The following is a 21,128-nucleotide window of genomic DNA, read 5'->3' as shown; positions in this document are numbered from 1 at the left end:
TTCAAGGCCAGCTTTGGCTACCTAGTGAGTTCAAGGCCAGCCTGGACTACACAGTGAGACCCTATCTCAAACAATTTTAAGTTGAATTTTAGGTCAATATGATAATTCAATGAAGAGTTTGCTAAAAAGCAGTAGGAAAACAGATGTTATGGCTTGTGTCTAGATGTTCCCCCAAAACCTCGTGCAATCACAGGGGAGTGCCCAGAGGTGGCTGGATCTGGAGTGTGTGGGATCAAGGGTGTGTGATTACTAAATCAGTCCACTGATTGGTTTGGCACAGTTCTGGCTAGGATTAAGGGTGTGAGGGCCACACCACCCTAGGTGGGAGCCTGCATAAAATACAAGGGACAGAAAGACGGCTAATATGCTCTCACCTGCCTGCTTGCTGTGGACTATTTCTCCTCTTCAGTGCCCCTCTGCCATGCCACCCCTGCCTTGGGACCAGCTGACTATGGACTGAAACCTCTACAAACTGCAAGCCAAATACACCTTTCCTCCTTTACCTTCGGATGTTCGGTATTTTGTCTTAGCAACAAGTGACTAAGAAAACAGATAAGGATATTGTTATGGTTTAGATCTAAAATGTCCCCCAGAAGTCTTGTGGTTAGAGGTCAAAAGAAGGGTGGGCCAGTGTGAGTTTGACCTGGACGCTGTATTCTTGCCTGCTGGCCCCTCCCCTCCTGCTACCAAGATTTGAATAGTTTTCCTCTGTCATTCCCTCTCACCATGCCTTTTCTGCCCTGGAGCCAGCTAACTACGGACTAAGTCACCTGAAACTGTGAGCTTTATCTGAAACTGTAAACTTCCTAAACTGTGGGTGTGGGGTATTTTGTCCCACTGAAGCAAAAAACAAAAATCAAAAAACTAGTGGAGGTGTGCTGGATGCTTGTGATTTGTTCCTCCAGATTCACTGCCCACACTTTACCCTCTGCCCTAGAGGATGCCTGTGTGGACTACATAAACAGGGCTCCCCAAACCTCTGGTTTCAAGGGGGGTTCAGTAAATGAGAAACATCTGCATTCCCTTAGCTACTCTCTCCCTTTGCCTTGTGTCATGATTCCCTATCCCTGCTAATCCTGAAGGGCTGTGCTGGTCCCTTCATTACTTTTACCTAGCTTGAGCTACCTGTTTCTTCCTACCAAGACCCTGATAGAGAGGGATACTACCTACCTGAGCCTTTGGCTAGCTAGAAAGTTTAGAGGAGATAATGCTACAGCTATGTCTTAAAAACTGAGTACATGCCAGGCATGGTGGCACACAACTGTAATCCCAGCACTCAGGAGGCTGAAGCAGGAAGATTGCTGCGCGTTCGAGGCCAGTCTGGGCTACAAAGTGAGTTCAACGCCAGGCTCAGTTACATAGTGAAACCCTGTCTCAAAAAAGACCAAAACAAAACAAAACAAGTTGGAGATAAAGGTGAAATTTAAAAATAGTTAAGAGTGGTGGAACATAACAGTATGATGGCAAGGCTAGAGTAGAATCATAGTTTTTAGAGGTAAATGTATATAAATGGATGTGGTTTCTGTGAAAAATACATTTGAAGAAAAAGATAAAGAAAAATGAAAGATGCTTGTAGTTAAGAGATTCAAGACAGCGAGGTATGGTGGCCCATGCCTGTACTGTCAGCATTCTGGGAGGCTAGGTAAGAGAATCGTGAGTTTGAACCCAGACATTACCCTTAGCAAGACTCTATGTCAAAATGAAATAATAAAAAGAGCTAGGACTATAGATCAATGTGAAGGCTACAGGCTCAACCCCCAGTACAAGAGAAGCTGGGGGCAACATAGAAGCTGGAAGGGGAGGAGGAAAGAGAGGAGGGATTACAATTTTCAAACTAGGTACTGTGTATAGGTTTCTACTGGATCTTGATTAGAACAAATTATTCAAAAGGGGAATGGAAAAAGGAGGAAAGAATTGGAAATACACCTCATTAATGAGATGTGTGAAGTTTCTTATTTTTAATTACTTTATATATCTGTAAGTGAATATTACTGCTGGAATGTGTCAGCATATAGCATAAATTCTATTCATATTTTTCATTTTTACGTAGTGCTAAACTTATCTACATAAATAAGCAGATGGAAATTAAAATTTTGTTACCATAATACCACTAGTTTACTTCTTTTAGTAATATATGCAAAAAAAATTCCAAAAATCTAAAATTCTTTTTTAACTTTTTGGAAAATACTGACATCTATTTGATATTGGGGAGGAGGTACTGGGGACTGAACTCAGGCCAGCGCCTCCTTACTAAGCCGTATTTCCAGTCCTTTTTAAAACTTTTTCTACTTTGAGACAGTCTTGCGAAATCACTGTTACCTAGATGGGGCTAAAACTCACAGTCCTCCTACCTCAGCCTTCCAGGCTGCTGTGATTCTAACTGTACACCACCACACCCAGCTGACTTATTTGTTATGAAAATTGTTTTTAATGATCAGCTAACAACTTGACCAAGGCCTTCAACTTTGTTGAAAATTAAGAAATGGAAGCTGCCCGGCTTGTGAAAAGCTATCACCGCATCACAGGAACCACTGTCTTTTCAACAACCTCATCTGCATTCTGATTTGTTTCTTTGAGGCCTAGAAAGCCTCTCACCACAGGACGAGCTGTTTGGGACAGCTAAGCAACATATCTTTCTTTGATAAAAGAAAGTAGAACACATGAAAGACTGATCAATGTTAGAACCTGAAACCCAAACCCCTTGAAAATATCCATGGCCTTTCATTCATTTCACCTTCCCTGCACATTCCACTCACTCTAGCACTATTTAGTTAGTTCATCTGTCAAGTCATTGCATGTCTGTCTGTTTGCACTGCAAGTTCCCTGAAAGCAAGATTAGCGTTCTAACCTCCTCTTAACATCACAGAGCCTAGCTGGGTGTGGAGGCACACATCTGTAATCCTAGCACTTGGGAGGCTGAGGCAGGAGGACTGCTGTGAGTTGGAGACCAGCTTGGGCTATATAGTGATTTCAAGGGCAGCCTCAACTGCAGAGTGAGACCCTGTCTCAAAAAAATAAATAAATAAATAAAATCACAGAGCACACACCTCCAATGTTAGGTACATGTGAGACTCTCAGCAAATGTCCACTGAATGAATATGTAAACATGAACACATTTCATCCCAATCCATGTCATCTTTCTGGCTAAGGAAAACAGACTTAAGAGCAAACTAAAGTGGAAATTTAAAAAAAGTTTGAAATATCATCACTAATGCCCACCCCGCCCCCTTCCCCTACAGCTCTGAGGATGGAACCCAAGGCCTTGTGCATATTAGACAAGCACTCTACCACTGAAGTACCATCCCCAGGCCTCTTTTTACAATCCAATATTCTATTTAAAAAGACAGGGTCTTGCTAAACTGCCGAGGCTGGCCTTGAACTTGTGATCCTCACGCCTCCATCTCCTGAGTAGCTCAGATTACAGGTGTACACCACCATGCCCAGCTATTAACCCCATTTGGGGGAGGGGTGATACTGGGAATCAAACTTAGGACCACATGCCTGACAGGCAATTAACCCCATTTTTTATGAGAGAGAATAAAGTTTTACTTTTATGTTAAACTGCCTTGCCTCAGTGAATTGCACAATAAGGGATAGACGGTAAAACAAGGACAAGAACACCCTGAGGCAGCATTTTACAGCAAAAACTTCCTAAGGAATAGGAGAACACATCTCACATTGTACTGTCCACCAGAGTCCAGGTTTGGGGCTTTGACCTTAATCCTCAGGGGAAACTTCAGGTTTTGCCACTTGGGACATTTTCCAGGGCTCTCCTAACCCGATCAGCACTGAAGTTGTTCAAAGACACATTCTTCTTTCAGCCAAAAGTGTAGCAGGCCCAAAGCCTGGACTGAACATCAGGACATTCACATATCGGAATGGGATAGTCAGGGTTCACCTTCAGCAGCTGACTGCCAGGCGAGTGCTGGCACTAAGTGGATATGAATCTCACGGAGGTCCAACTTTGCCCCAACAACTCAACTGACTGCTGCCACTGGCATCTTCATTAGTACTCTTAACCCCATTTGAAAGTGACAAAAAGACTGGTTTCCTACTCAGCTGAGCTAAAACAAAAAAGAAAAAAAAGTAAAACTAGGAAATAGACAACTAAAGTATATAAGGATTTAAATTTATTACAATTTTTGACACATCTATCCTCATTTTTAAAAAAAATGACATAGTTGTACCAAGTTCCCTCAAAATTTAAAAAAATTTTTTCACCTAATAAAAGGTACTCATTTCACTTTTACTGGTTCAGAATACCTATAAAAACAAGGTCCAAATGGAATTAAATAAGAACATTAAAAACTCAGAGCTCTGAAATATGTATTAAATTGTCTTCCTAAGTAGTAAGAACATGTTCAAATGGGAAAGGGACAGTAACAGATAGAGACTAAAACAAGGAGAAGGGAGGAGAAAGTGGAGGAAGGGAAAAAGAGACTAAAAAACAAAAGAATGCAATGAAAAAAATGAAAACAAAGCTTCTATAAACAAGGGGAGGGAAGCAGGGTTGAGAGAGGGGAGGAGAATGGGAAAAAAAAGATTGAAATATATTATGTACAAGTACAAATCCCTATGATGAATGTGAACAATATGTATGACAAATATACATTAATATTTTTTAAATTAAAAATAATCTTTGTGCTGGTCAACTATTTCTGTATATGAATTTTCTTAAGTGATACTCCAACATTTTCAGTGACTATCTGCTTGATCTTTATATTATTAAGAAACACAATTTACAGAGCATACAAGACAGCTCTACTCATCAAATACTAACAAAATACTAATAAAAGAACTCTTCAGTCTTTTTTTTGAGACAGAATCTCACTATGTAGTCCAGACTGGCCTCAGACTTGCAGAGATCCTCCTGCCTCAGCCTCCTAAGTGCTATGATTACAGGCATGCAGCATGATGCTTAGCTAGTCCTACATCTTTATAGCTTAATCTTGTCAAAATTACTAACATTAAATGTCAGTTAATTCAATAATGACATGACAAAGATAGATATTATTATTTCAAACGCAGTCCTGAGGACCAAGAAAGCTTTTTTTCAATTTCATCATTCTTTAATTCACAATATTTATGAAGGGTGTACTATGTACCAGGTACTGTGTTAGATATGGTATTCTGAATATATTGAACACCACTTACTTTTCTGAAAAAAATTTTTTTGTGTCTTTGTTTTGAGACGGGGTCTCAGTATGTAGTGCAGGCTGGTTTTGAATTCACTATGTAGCCCAGGCTGGCCTCAAATTTAGGGCAATCCTCTTGTCTCACCCTGCAGAGTACTGGGATTACAGGTGTGCACGACCACACGCAGACATTTTAAAATTTAAAGATTTCTTCTCCTGCTTTTTCCTTTACAAAATGCCCAATCCAACTAATCAATGTTTTCTTTTCTACTAGAAGAAGTTAAATTTTAAGACTGATGATATAAGATCATACAAGAATATTTTGCCAGCTATTCCTCAGAGGACTAATATTTAGAGTATATAAAGAACTCAAAAAAATTAGAACCCTGAAAATTGAAGATCCAATCAAAACTGGCCAACTGACACTTCTCAGAAAAAGGAGAAATGGGATGTGAGGGTGATCTGGCTGCGACATCTGTCACCCCACTCTTCACCCCGGTTGATTCAGCTTATCTGGCTGGCTAGGAGGGTGTCCCCTTCCTCCCTCAATGCTCCATGTGCGTCCCTCCCGAAGCTGTGCGCTCAGTCGGTCGAAGAGGACGACCACCCCTGATAGAGAGGACCGTTCCTCGGTCAAGGGTATACGAGTAGCTGCGCTCCCCTGCTAGAACCTCCAAACAAGCTCTCAAGAAAAAGTAGAAATGGCTGATAAATACATAAAAAAATGTTTAACATCACTAGCCATTAGAGAAATGCAAATTAAAACATCAAGATTCTATTTTACTCCAGAAAGATGACCATTACCAAGAAATCAAATTAAAAAAAGAGAAATCAAATAATATCAAATGCTGGGGGAAGGGGTGTTCAACATTGTTGGCAGGAATGTAAACTAATACAACCACTATGAAAATCAGTGTAGTGATTTCTCAAAACACTAAAACTAGAAATTCTATTCCACCCAGCTGTCAGTGGAAGATACCCTTCTAGGTATCTTCCCAAAACAGACATCATATTACAATGATACATGCACACCCTTGTTTATAGCGGCACAACTCATAATAGCTAAATCTTGAAAGCAACCTAAATATCCATTACCAGATGAATGGATAAAGATGTGGTCCTTACACACAATGCAGTGCTACTCCACCATAAAGAAGAATAAACTTAAGGCCTTTGTAGGAAAATGTATGCACCTTGAGACTAATCTTAAATGAAGTAAATCAGACACACCAGCTTAACTATCACATGGCTACTCTTATATGAGAAACCAAAATTATAAATAAAAAGCAAAATAAAAGACAGGAAATAGGGAAATAGATATTTTCCAATCGGCCAGGGACCAAGAGACGAAAGCAGGGAGTCAGGAGAGAGAGAAGGAAATGAAAACAGAATGAGGACATGTTATGCACATGTACCAACTCCCTGGAATGTAATAATTATATACTGCAAACATGTACAGTACTAAGGAAAAATAAAAATTGAAAAAATCATACAAAAATAAAAACTTGCTGGGCACGGTGGTACACGCCTATAATCCCAGCACTTCAGAGGCTGAGGCAAGAGGATTGCCTTGTGTTCTAGGCCAGCCTGGGCTACAAAGCAAGACCCTGTTTCAAAAAGAAAATTTAAAAAATGACTAACGTTTGCAATTCTAATGAAAGGATTTTTTTGTACATATAGCATTTAAAGCTTACAGAAGAAAGCTGATACTAAGGTGTGGATTTTCATCAGAAGCTGGAGTCCTCTTTCATAGTGTCTAATCTTTCATTTATTTCAAAGTACACTCATTGTGACTTTGGGTTTCAGTTTTACAGGCTCCCCCTTGACATTTATCTACCTGTGTGGAAACACCTCCATCTACTGGAAAGAGGCAAAACTACAGGCTATTTTTTAAAGTGCCAGGATGCTACAGAGAAATACATCGAATTATAAAGACTTAATCCAAATAATTCCCCCATTCTCAGCCTCCCCCTCCCAAATCCTGAGCCATCCAAACTGCTCTCCAAAGTTCTACTTCTTACCAAAAATTTGGGGAGGAAAGAACAGAGAAATACAGTTGTTTAAATATTTGCTACACTTAAGAGAAATTTAACATAGCTATATGAACACTGCATGATACAGTGGTGCTCCAAGGTATACGAAAAATGTATGCCTATTTTAAAACACAGTATTTAAATCAATATCTATATTAATCATTAATGTTGTACCTGCTTCTATGAAAGATACAACAATTTGACATTTAAAATATAATCCTTTGTCAAATAACAAAGCATATTTACATAAAACTACACTTTAAACAGTATTTTTCACACATTACTGTATTTCTTGTCTAATGGATTCCTAACATAAATAGCACTGTCATTTTAAGTATACACTTATAACTATACACTTATAACTAAAGGCAGAGGCACAGAGAAAATAAGTGATCTGCTCAAAGGCAAAGTTAGTAAGTGGCATAACTAAAATCTGAACTCAAATTTTCTTTTTTTTTGGGGGGGGTCTTTTTGAGACAGGGTCTCACTATGCAGTTCAGGCTGGCCTTGAGCTCACTTCGTAGCCCAGGCTGGTCTCAAATTCACAATGATCCTCCCGCCTCAGCCTCCCAAGTGCTGGGATTACAGGCGTGCGCCGCCATGCCCAGCCAGAACCCAAATTTTCTTACTCCAAGATCTATACTCTTTCCACATCATCCCAACTGCCTCCCATAAAATTATCAAGCGTAACTTAAAAAATACAATCTTATGTTATTTCTGCTTTGTGATCATTCTCAAGAATCCAGGGATCAAAATAATCTGTTTAAATTTTAATATAATTTTCCTTTCCCGTGTGGAAAAAAATAAAACCAATAAATACTCTAAACAATCCAAACCACATTTAACACAACAATTCTTTCCTCTCATTTTCAATGTTAATTCTTTTTTTTTTTTTTTTTTTGGTTTTTCTCCGGTACCGGGAACTGAACTCACGACCTTGCGCTTGCCAGACAGGCGCCTTTGCCGCTGAGCTAAATCCCCAGCCCCTTCAATGTTAATTCTTTTAAAAAATTAACACATAATAATTACACATATTTATGGGAGACAGTAATATTTTGATATATGTATACGATATATAATGATCTGGATATGTTTATTCTTTATTTTTTGGAGAAGGGGAATCAAACTCAGGACCTTGTACTTGCCAGGCAGGTGCTTATGCCACTGAGCTATATCCCTGGCCCATGTTTATTCTTTATATCATCTCTTTTTCTAAAAGTAATTTGACAGAGCTGGTAGCTAGTAAATAGGCAAACTTTATTAAGTCGAGTTTGTTGTAACCCATTTTCATCAGTATGAGATGAAAAACATCACGAAATTATAGGGTCAACAACAGAAAGTATGAAAGAAAAATACAAGACAATCTAGGCTTATTCTGATTTCTTATATCTCCATTCATGCTATCACATAATAAAAATTATCAATACCTGGCACAGATCAAAAACAACAAATACTTGTTGACTGAATAAATGAATAGCTCTGACGTATTACAAGATCCTAAATCAGATTCAAGTATGTTTATTAAAACTCTGCTCAGCAAAATGCTTATGAAACATTTCTAATTTATTTTTGATTTTTTCTTTTTTTTTTTTTTTGAGACAGTGTCCTCCTGTGTAGCTCAGGCTGGCCTCAAACTCGGAACAATCCTCCTGCTTCAGCCTCCTAAGTGCTAGGGTTATAAGTGTGCGCCACCATGCCTGGTCTTAATTTATTTTTGAACCCAGATTGAGACAGATTCTCCTTATGTAGTTCAGGCTGGCCTTGGAACTCGCAGCAATCCTCCTGCCTCATCCTCCCAAATGCTGGGATAACAGGTGTGTGCCACCACACCCAGCTCTTATTTTAAAACTACACTAATCAAGACAACATGGTATTATAACAAATAAATTTATAAAGGTCAGAATTACAGGTAAAAGGAGGAGAATGGAGTTTAGAAATAGAATTATATGTATACTGTAAATCGGTCCAACCACAGTGCCAAGACAATTCAATGAAGGAAACAAAAGCACTTTCAACAAATAGCCCTGGGAAAACAGAATTACCATATTCTTAAAAAATCCTCAACCCTTATTTTTCGCAACATATTAAAAAACTGGCTTGAAAATAATCATAAATGTAAATGTAAGCGCTAAAATTACAAGTAAAGAAGAAAACCACAGGAGAAAATCCTTAGAATGGTAAGTAGCAAAGATTTCTTAGCCAGGCACTGTGGCCTGTAATGCCAGCTACTTGGTAGGCTGAGGTAGGATGATTTCAAATTTGAGGCCAGCTTGGGCAACTTAGCAGCACCCTGTCACAAAATGCAAAGCAAACAGGAATGGCAATACTGTACAGCCCCCTATGCTCAGCATTTAGCACACTCAAGGTCCTGGGTTTAATCCCCAATCCTGCAAAAGGGTATGGAAGGACCTCTTAGGATCCAAAAAGCAAGAACCATAAAAGAAAAAATTGATAAATAGGACTTCAACATTCACAACTTCTCTTTGAGACATCGCAGGGAGAGGAAAAACTAGAAAAAAATAATGTACAATATATATGTAATAAAGGACTTGTATCCAGAAGAATTAATTTTCAAAACCCAGTAAGAAAAAAAATCCAATATTAAAACTATAAGTCAAACATTTGAACAGATATTCACTAAAAATTACATAATAACAAGCCCATGAAAAGATGTTTAACACTTCAGGCCAGTAAGGAAGTAAAAATTAAAATACAATGAAATGCCTATACATACCAATACATCAAACCCTGGCTAGGACAAGCAGCAACTGAAACCCATACACTGCTCTTGGAAATGCAAATGGTACAACTTTGAAAAACTTAAGCAGAATACTACAAAGTTCAGATATATACATACCATATTACCTAACAAACCCCCTCATTTACCCAAGAAAAAGAAAAGCATGTTCACAAAGAACCATCTACTCAAACACTTAGAGCATTTCATTCATATCAGCTAAAAACTAGAAACAGCAAGTGCTTGTGGGTATTTGTGAATGGATACACAAACTGGGATGTAACTGTACAATTAAATACTACTCAGGGGCTGGGGATTTAGCTCAGTGGCACAGCGCCTGCCTGGCAAGTGCAAGGTCCTGAGTTCGATTCCTGATGCCGGAAAAGCAAAACAAACAAACAAAAAAAAATATTACTCAGGAATTTTTAAAAAAAATGTGGGTTTGCTATATGGATGGATCTCACAAGCATTACGCTAAGTGAAAGAAGCCTAACTCAGAAAACCAGAAATTTCACAGTTTTATTTACACAAAATGATGGTGACAGCAAGCAGACTGGTGGTTGACAGGACCTGGGGATGGAAGAAGGCTGACTAGGACATGAGGAAGTTCTTTGGGAAGAAAGAAATACCCTCCTTCTGTGTAATCATCTGTGTAGTAATTCCTACCTAAACTGAACCATCAAAATGTGTTTACAGGATACAAAACCAACACACAAAAATCAACAGCATTCCTACAGACCAATTCACCACCCACCCAAAGACAGAGGGAGGAGAGAAGGGGAGAGAACAGGGGGAAAGGAGAAGGAGCCAGGGAGGGAATGTAAAAAGAATTAAAATGTGTTATGCACATGTACCAATTCCTCACAATGAATATAAGCATTATGTACCTGCAAACATATCCTAATAAAAATTAAAATTTGAAGCAAAAAATAATTAAAATTTGAAGTAAAAAAAATATCATTCACAATAGCTTCAAGAAAAATTAAATACTTAGGAATTAGTCTAACAATGAAGTGAACAACCTCTGTAACAAAAATCACAGTACTCTTACAAAAAAAAAGGAGATCAAAAAGAATACCAGAAAATGGAAAGATATCCCCTGTTCTGGATAGGCAAAAATCAATAATGTCAAAATGGTCTTTCTTCCAAAACTGACATATACATTTAATGCAATCCCAATCAAAATACGAAAAGCATTCCTCACAGAAAGAGGAACAAGCCAGGTGTGGTGGTACTCACCTGTAATCCCAGCAAGTGGGAGGCTGAGGCAGGAGGATCACTGGGAGGCCAGTCTGAGCTATAAAGTGAGTTCAAGGCCAGCCTGAACTGAGAGACCCTGGCTCAAAAAGAAAGAACGGAAGACAGAAAGACAGACAGACAGACAGAGAGGGAGAGAAAGAGGAAGGGAGGGAGGGAGGGAGGGAGGGAGGAAGGAAGGAAGGAAGGAAGGAAGGAAGGAAGGAAAGAAGGAAGGAAGGAAGGAATGAGGGAGGGAGGAAGAGGAGGACAATCCTAAAATTCACAAAAAACCAGAAGAGACCCCGAACAGCAAAAGCAATCCTGGGCAACAAGGGCAAAGTAGCAGGCACCACAATCCCAGAATTCAAGTTATATTATGAAGCTACAGTGATAAAAACAGAATGGAACTGGCACAATAACAGATATGTGGATCAATGGAATAGAATAGAGGACACAGAAACAACAGGCACATTAAGCCATCTATCTGATCCTCAACAAAGGGGCCAAAAGCATATGCTGGAGGAAAAACAGCCTCTTCCGACACAGTGCTGAGAAAACTGGCTATATACATGTAGAAGATTGACTCTAGATGCACATCTCTCATGTATTAAACTAACATCAAAATGGACCAAAGATCTAAATACTAAAAGAAACAATCTTCTGGAAGACCAAATAGGTAAAACCCTTCAAGACACAGGCACTGGCAAGGACTTTCTGAACAGAATCCCAATTGTACAAGAAACAACATCAAGAATCAACAAATGGGTTTATATCAAGTTAAAAAGCTTCCCCATAGCAAAGGAAACAACAGAGTGAAGAGACAACTTACAGATTGAAAAAAACTTTTTTCCAAGTACTCACTGGACAGACAACTAATATCTAAAACATATAAAGAACTCAAAAATATTAGGCATCTGAAAATAAAAGACCCAAGCAAAAAATGGGCAATACAATGAACAGAGCTTTCTCAGAAAAAGTACAAATGGCCAATAAATACAAGAAAAATGACTCAACAACTCTGGCCATTAGCAAAATGCAAATTAAAAAACACTGAGTTTTCATCCTACTCCAGAAAGAACAGCTATCATCCAGAAATCAACTAATAACAAATCCTGGTGAGGTGGGGAAGAGGGCACTTCAACATTATTGGTGGGAATGTAAACTAGTACAACCACTATAGAGATCAGGATGAAAATTCTGCAAAACACTAAAACTACAAATTCCATGTGACTCAGATATTTCCGTTCTAAATCAACGTGGAGATTCCTCAAAAAGCTACAACTAGAAATTCCATTCCCCCAGCTAGGTATTTTCCCAAAAGAGGTAAAGACATCACATTACAATGATACATGCATATGCTTGTTTATAGCTGCACAACACTTAATAGCTAAATTTGGAAGTGGTCTATCTGTCCACCAACGGATGGACAAGGAGTGCTTCTCACCATGAAGACGGGTAAACTTGAGGCCTTTGTAGGGAAAGGGATGCACCTTGAGGCCATAATGTTAAGTGAAATAAATCACACACGTAAGCTTAAATATCACATGGGGTTATATGAAAAACTTCAAAGTATAAATTGAAGAACTGAATTGGGTATAGTGGCACATGCCTATAATCCCAGCACTTGAGAGGCTGAGGTATCACCATGAGGATCACTGTGAGTTTGATGGTAGCCCCAGCCTGGGCTACACAGTGAAACCCAGTCTCAAATCTTAAAAAAAAAAATAAAAAATGTAAGTGAAAAAAAAAAATAAAACTAACTGAATAGTTTTAATAGTAGAGAAAAAAAAAAAAAAAAAAAAGCACAGAAAACATAGAGAACAAAATAAAAGACAATAGGAAACAGAGAGACAGACTTTTTGCAAACAGGAAGACAACCAAGAGATGAGCGGTTATAAAAAGAATTAAGATGTGTTGTGTACATGTACAAACTCCCCAGGATGAACGTAATCATTATGTACTGCAAACATGTACTAATGAAAATAAAAATTAGAAGCCAGGTATGGTAGTACACACCTGTAATCCTAGCACTGGGCTGGCTGAGGCGGGAGGATCACCTCAAATTCAAGCCCAGCCCCAGCTACACAGTGAGTTCAAGGCCAGTCTGAACTATATACCAAGGCCTTGTTTCAAAAAACAAAATAAATAAATATTAAAACACTGCAATTTTTAAAAAGACTTTTAAGCTTCATTTCTATTGTCAATTTTTAGTACAAAACAAACTGAATGGCAGATCAAACTTAAGATATGTTTTGATACTTTTTAGTACAATATCAAATTTGTTTTTGATATCAAAAACAATTTGTTTTGATATCAAATTTGGGTTTTTTGGTGTTTTACTTTGCTTTGTTGTGGAACCAGGGATGAAGCGCAGAGCCTCTCAGGTTCGGCAACCACTCCATCACTAAACTACAGCCCAGCTCTTTTGGAATTTGGAATCCTCCTGCCTCAGGCTTCCAAGTAGTCAGGATACAGGCATGCACCACCACACCCACTTCAAGTGAGATTTTTTTTAAATGAAGTAAATGGCTTTAGAAGCTACTCTAATACAAATAAAATTCCTTACTTTGTTCAACTCTGTATTAATGAGAAAGTCCAAGAGAAATTTTTTAAAGATGTTAACATTCAACTCTGTGTAGTGCCAAAATCATACCTAGAAAACTAGTATCAAGCTATACTGATAGGCTTTGTGGCAGTAAAACTGCACTTATCAAGCAAAAATACACAACTGCATTCTGTTTGTTTCTTTGCGGTTTTGTTTTGTTTTGTTTTGTTTTGTTTTTTGTCTTTTTTGAGACAGGGTCTTGCTATATAGTTTAGGCTAAGGCCAGGGATATAGCTCAGCAGCACAGCTGTTGCCTGGCAAGCAGAAAGTTGTGAGTTCGATTCCCAGTACCAAAAAAAAAAAAAAAAAAGAAGATACTCTTCTATAGTTTAGGCTGGTTTTGAACTCATTTTGCAGTCCTAGTTGGCCTTAACTCCTAGAGATTCTCCTGCCTCAGGCTCCCAATGCTGGGATTACAGGCATGAGCTACCACACCCAGCTCACGTAACTCCATTCCAAAATACAAGAAATACCTAAAATAAAATAACTTGTATGTGCCACAAATATAAATTTGCTGAAATTAAGTTGAAATGTGGGAAGAAGCCACAAGTGGTGGCGCACATCTGTAATCTCACCACTTGGGAGGCTGAGGCAAGAGGATCTTTGCGAGTTCTACACCAGCCTGGGCTACAAAATGAGCTCAAGGCTGCACTGCATAGCAAGACCCTTCTCAAAAAGATAAAAAAAAAGTGGGAAGAATATTATAAAACTATCTTGACCAATATGGAACAAACCTTAAATAAATGTAAAAATCAAAACATACTCCTACTGAAAAGACTAAACACACTTAGTCTCTTTTTCCCAGAATAGTGCAATTATAATCATAATCCCAAACTTCTTTTTAAATTTAAGCTTAATATTTATATGAAACAGCAAAATAAGTATTAAAAATGTTTGGACCAATTAGGTTTTCTGTTGTTTTGGTTTTGATTCTTGGTGCTGGGACTGAGCCCAAGGCCTCAAGCATGCTAAGCACGTGCCCTGCCACCAAGCTACACTTCTAAACCTCAATAAGAATATTAAACTAAATTAAAAAGCTGTAATAATTAAAATAATATGATACTGAACAAGAGCTAGATCTGATTCTATTTTAACTAATTTAGCAAAACTGAAATGACATATCACCACAGAAAGAACTGATTAATAAATACTGATGAACTGGCTAACAATTTGAAATGAAAGGTTTTGGTTTGTTTTGGTTTGGTTTTTTGAGACCTTGAACTCTCTATGTAGCCCAGGCTGCCCTTAAAACTCGCAACAATCCTCCTGCCTCAGCCTCCACCATGCTGGGATTATAGGCGTGTGCCACCATACCTGGCGAGGTGAAAATTTCTTAAACCATTTTTTAAACAATAAAAATGTACTTTACAAAAATAAATAAATATTTACCAAGATTCTTGAAGAGCATTCCTAAGTATCAATGTAATTAGGAAAAAAGCTGGACAGTTTTGACTCCAAAAATAAATTTCTGAATGTCCAAAAATGCTCAAAATTAAAAGACATGCTGGGCGTGATGGCACATGCCTATAATCCCAGCACTCAGGAGGCTGAAGCAGGAGGATCCCCAAGAGTTCAAGGCCAGCCTGGACTACATAATGAGTTCAGCAACAGCCTGGACTATACAGCGAGACCCTGTTTCAAAACACAATCAAAAAAGCCCATATTCATAATGGAATAGTAAAAAACAAAACAAAAAAGAAAGAGTCGTTGTTCTAAATAGACACAACTCTTCAGGAAATAGCCTAAGCAAAACTTAATAAGAACTGTAAAAAAAAAAAAAAAAAAAAAGGGGGGCTGGGGATTTAGCTCAGCGGCAAAAGCGCCTGCCTGGCAAGCGCAAGGTCGTGAGTTCGGTTCCCGGTACCAGAGAAAAACAAAAACAAAAAAACAAAACAAAAAAAAAAAAAACATGCTTAAACTCAATAATACCATTTGTATGAAAATCTTTTAAAAATACCTTTTAAAAAATCAAAGCTATCTACACCAAAATGTTTACAGCAACTATTTGTAATAACAAAATTTAGATATAGTCACTACTAAATCCTCTTAACTTCTGGTCCTAAAACTAATCTTTATAGGTCGTATCCTAGCCCATCCTCCATTTTGTTCATATACATTTTCTAATTAGCAAGTACACCAAAGCTTCAACTACTTCAGTGGTTCCCATCAACTTTTCTTAAAAAATCAAAACTTCTTGTCAATATATAGCAAGGTACCAAATAGGTTGACTCCTATCTACAGAATCACCTCTCAGCACTCAAACTCAACGCATTAGCCATAACAAACACATATAAAACTACACAGAACACTCCAGCTGTGCAGTATTCATTCAGTAAAATGTCAAAAAGCTCATAATCCACGCTGACACAAGGATCCTGCCTTCATGGAGTTTACAGCATATATATTTACAACAAATTCCTGTTAGTGTGTTAGGTCTGATATCAGGGAAAAGAGTCACACAGGGGAGCCAGGCACAGTGGTGTACATCTGTAATCCCAGCACTAGGGAAGCTGAGTCAGGAGGAACACCACAAGAACTACATAGGGAAGCCCTGTTTCAAAAAAAGGAAAAAACAGAGTCACAGAGGAGACATCAATTCAGGCCAAGAAAACTTCTAAAAAAAAAGGGTAATCTTTGAGTTGAGGTTAAGGTGAGCAGGGACTGGAAGGGGTGAGGGTAATTCCAAAGGAATGTAATACATTTCTTCACACAACTTCTAATTCATTTGTAACAAGCTTTCAAGACAGATAACTTGGATTCTGACATGTACTTAACCTCCTACTTCTAGAGCTACTGTGAGAACTAAAAGTGCTGTGAACTTGACAGTGTCTGGCACTTAATACAAGTCAGCCACAAGGAAACATGTAATTGTGGGTGTGGTGGCCTTGCCTGTAAACCCAGTACTCCAGAGGCTGAGACAGGAGATCCTGTCTCAAAATAAAAAAAAATGAAAAGGTCTGGTTCAATCTCCCAGGACCACAATAAACAAACAAGTATGTAACAATGCTGATTACAGGGCCTAGCATTCTCAAACATAACAGTAACAATAAACAAAAGTTAGAGCGAAAGAGAAAAAAATCAGACCAAAGTTAACCAACAAAACATCATTTAGTAAGGCCTGTTAATTCTATCTACAGACCATGATGATATCCTTACACTAAATATTACAATAATATAATCATAAGTGAATCACACATGAAACATAACATTCTGTTCAGTATATTCTATTTTAAGAGTAGGACAAAGGCCAAGTGTGTTGACACATGCCTGCAATCCCAGCACTCAGGAGGCTGAGGCAAGAGAATCACCACAAATTCAAGGCCAGCCTAGGCTACATAGTTAAGTCAAGGCCAGCCTAATCTACATAGCAAGACCCTGTCTCAAAATAAATAAATATTAAAAGGTGTAGTACCTATCACATCTTTAGAAGACTCTCATCAAAAATGGCTAAAATAAAAATCCTATGTATCTTAAGTGCAACCTTTCATTTTACCTTGAAAATTCACTTACTAAATACACTAAATTATATGCTAAATAAATGAGATGTTAGTATGCTGTGATACTAACAGCTCAACCAACAGGAACAAAGGAGAAGCCATGATTAAAATAACACATGCACACAAACATACACACTTTACTCACCAAGAAAACCATGCTACACTTAGGCATCTTACACTGTGTGAAAGAATTTAAGAGAAAAGGAAAAAACGAAGCCACACTGGCTTCTCCTCAGAGTTAAAAAAAAAAAAAAAAAGAATTGGGGAGATTCAAATCAATTACTTACACCCCTATAAGAAGTCATTAGGGTATACAGTATATATACACTTGGAAATTGCAAGAAGCAACAAGTTATAATTTTTAAAGCCTTGTGTCAATAAAATGTACAATGAATCTATATTAAGATACATCAAGACCAGCCTGGACTACAAAGTGAGCTCAAGGCCAGCCTGAATTGCAAAGCAAGATCCTGCCTCAAAAAAAAAAAAAAAAAGAAAAAAAAGATACCAGCATATTTAAAGTGAGATTTTGAAATTAATTTTTCTTAAATTATATACCAAATAGGCCTCCCTACTGCCAAGGATTTTATAAATTAATAACATGAGGAGAAGCAAACAAAAACACTGAATTTACAAAAGGTCTGAAATAAATATTCTGAGGAAGAAATCTACTAATTCTCCATACCTAAGAATTTTACATATTAGAAGTTACACTAAACTGGTTTTTCCAGCCTTGGTTTTCAAAAACAACAACGGTATTAAAAATTACCCCATTTTTGTTGTTGTTGTTTGTTTTCTGGTTTTCCTGAGACAGGGTCTTGCTATGTGGTTCAGGCTGGCCTCTAAACTCAGTATGTGGCCCAGGCTGGCCTCAAACTAATGGCCATCCTCCTGCCTCAGCCTCCCAAGTGCTGGGATTACAGGCACGCACCACCACACCCAGCTAATTATCCTATTTTTATGTAACCAAATATAAAGAATATTTTTCATCTAAACCATTTCTTACTGAATTAAGAAAAGTAAGTAACAAAAACTGGGGGTGATGGCACATGTCTGTAATCCCAGCACTCAGGGGGCTGAGGCAGGAGGATCACGGCAAGTTCTAGACCAGCCTGGGCTACAAAGTGAAATCAAGGCCAGCCTGAATGGCATAGTGAGACCCTGTCTCAAAAAGACAAAAAAAAAAAAAAAAAGTAACAGATACAAAACAATACTACACAAATTACACACTGTATAACCCAATTTACTCTAAAAATACTAGTTGAAGATAACAATACCATATAGCCCATTTTAATGATCAAGTGTTAATGTATCATAAAGAACAAGAAATAGTCTGATGGATCTAATCAGATTTCAACCACCCATCTCAAATTTGGTATTAGATTAGCCCTACCTTCTCAGCACTAACAAATGACATAGTTCACTAATTGATTATCATTTTAGGCATAATACATGGAAAAACAATTCTATTGTGGGCAGAAAACTCCTGGCTCAAAATTTCCTTCCAGTTGATGTGTGTATCACCGTACAAGAGTTAACACCTTTTAGCAAATGGGCAATTCCACATTAAGGATATAATTAACTACAGTTCATACAGCCCCTTGGAATCAAAAGCACTCTATAAATTTAAAATACTAGTGTAGCATTAAAGCAAAGAACAATAATTTTAAAACATCTTATAGCCCGTGTATTGTAAACCGAATAAAAATTCACTGATATATCTGCCTTTTTTAAAAGTGATTTTTCCTCTATTAGATAACCTAGATCTAAATGAACTGTTAAACACTTAGTCTAAAGGTATGGCAAACATTTCTTAAGGTCTTAACAAAAAATCAACTTTTTTAAAAAACAAAATGAGGCCTAGGTTAAATATTTTATTTGGCTTCTCGAGATGGACTGAGAAGTTGGGCACCAGCTCCAGACCAATTCCTGGACTCACATCAAACACAGCCCTGTCATTTATCCAGTCAGTCAAAACAATCTTTTCCATCTTACCCTTTAATGTTTATGTCCTAAAAAGCTGCTAATTGAATCCAGCTCTTGAGATCTATTTGTTAGAATCTATACCATCTAATTTGTAAATGATGAACAAAAATGAAAAAAATATACGTTAACTTTCCTGGCAAAACAGAGGAGACTCCACCATATGTAACCCAAAGGGGGAGGGCAATGTTTTCAGTATCTGTCAAACTTTAAAAATATTAAGAGGCGAAATTCCCAATGGATTTTAGAAATTGAGAGTACTTCAAACTATTTTTACAATTAAGGGGAACGCGGGCTATTTAAAATTCTTCAGGAAAATCTAAATATACAAAAATTATATAAACTTAGTCCTGTGTTCGCTCCCCCCAATAAGTATAATCTTTCCTCTCAACAACCTTCACTCATAAATTTTTATAATGAATCATAGGTAGTAGAGAAACCACAGATAAATACTTTTAAGATCTACTGAATCACACTAAAAACCTCAAAATTCATTGTATCTGCAGAAAATCAAAATCCCTGTTTCCTCCCTCATCTCCGCATGTATATACTCCAGAGGGAAATAAACGGCAACAGCCTTCTTCTGATGGTTTCTGCACGCGGAGGATCACACGTTCTTTCCACGACTTCTGGTACAAGACTGACTCCGGATAAGAACAGCAATAGATAAACTAAAGCCACAAAGATTCCTTATAATGGTTTCCACTAACTGGCCCTAAATAAGGTGAATGAAAGGGGTAAAGACGAGCGTCCCCAGTCCAGATTTTCCACTAAGAACTACTCAGTTCAGGTCTCCTTGCAGTTTTCCCCAGGGAATATGAAACTGTCATAAAGATCATGTATTTTTTAAAAATTGCAGCCAACATACATTCACGCTACATTCTCAAATACCAAATTCACTCAGTTTTTATGCAGAACATTCAGCCAGTAGCCTGGGATGTGACATACAAATATTCAACTACAAAATTAGTCCACATAAATCTCCAAGTCTAGTGTGGGCAAACGTAACTACCGTTTATTCTTACCCTTGCGCACGTACACACACATAAATCCTCTAAGAAAAAACATCTTTCTCACCACACGTTCGAATCTATCAACGTGGACAATTTATTAACGGCAAATGAGGAAACTAGTATAACCACACTGATTTCAACTGCACTTTTCAAATAATTTTTTTTTTTTTCTTAAAATCACAGCGACGTGCCTATAGATGACCAAAAATGGGAAGCAAAACACACCTGCGGCATTAAGGACTGCACGCCCCCGGAATCAAACCCTTCGTAGGAGTCCCGTCTACCTGGTGAACCTCTCCGCACGTTCTTTTCCATTTAGGACAGGAGAGGGGCGAGGGGTGAGAGGGAAAGTTTGCTCCGGAGTTCGCACGGGCGCAGACTTAGAAACGCACCCAAAGGCCGGTGGCGGGGGGCGGGGGTCCCCTAAAGCAAGTCTAGGGTTAGACGTGAGCCGCAAGAGTGCGGCCTGCGAGGAGCCACCAGGACGTGCCGCCCTGCAGTCACACGCTCGCAGACTCACGGCGCGCCGGGCGCCGGCCGCGAGCTCGGGCAGACGCACCGGAAAGTCGGGCCCGGCCTCCTTCCCCTCCGCCGACGCGCGCTCGGGGCACCGCGCGGCCGGGGCGAAGGCGACGGGGGCCGAAGGCGCTGCACGCGGGCACAGGCGGGCGTCCAAGTTAACGCCCGGGAACACTCACACGCGCACACACGCGCACACACGCGCGCACACGGCCTCCCGTTAAGCGCTCCATCTTTAATGAGTGTTTACTGCGCGCAGCCAGAAACCGGACTCCGCGATCCCCCCACGACCCCACCTGGCGGCCGCCGCCGCGGGGACAGAGTGGGAGCCCGCGGCCCGGGGCTCCGGACCCCACATCCGCCCGCG

The 21,128-nt window shown here is 38.7% G+C and overlaps 1 protein-coding gene across 1 annotated transcript in view; it reads right to left on the bottom strand.

The window, feature by feature from the left end:
* Smurf2 (SMAD specific E3 ubiquitin protein ligase 2) overlaps positions 1 to 21,128 on the bottom strand; it is a 131,125-nt gene that overhangs the window by 96,674 nt on the left and 13,323 nt on the right. The window contains exon 5 of the mRNA XM_013503133.1: positions 21,058 to 21,104. Within this exon, the coding sequence (XP_013358587.1) occupies positions 21,058 to 21,104 (47 nt within the window). The remainder of the gene's footprint in view (positions 1 to 21,057; positions 21,105 to 21,128) is intronic.

This window comes from Chinchilla lanigera, unplaced genomic scaffold, assembly GCF_000276665.1.
Source record: "Chinchilla lanigera isolate Chin_1 unplaced genomic scaffold, ChiLan1.0 scaffold00077, whole genome shotgun sequence".
NCBI classification, from domain to species: domain Eukaryota; kingdom Metazoa; phylum Chordata; class Mammalia; order Rodentia; family Chinchillidae; genus Chinchilla; species Chinchilla lanigera.
This window is presented reverse-complemented; position numbering and strand designations above follow the sequence as displayed.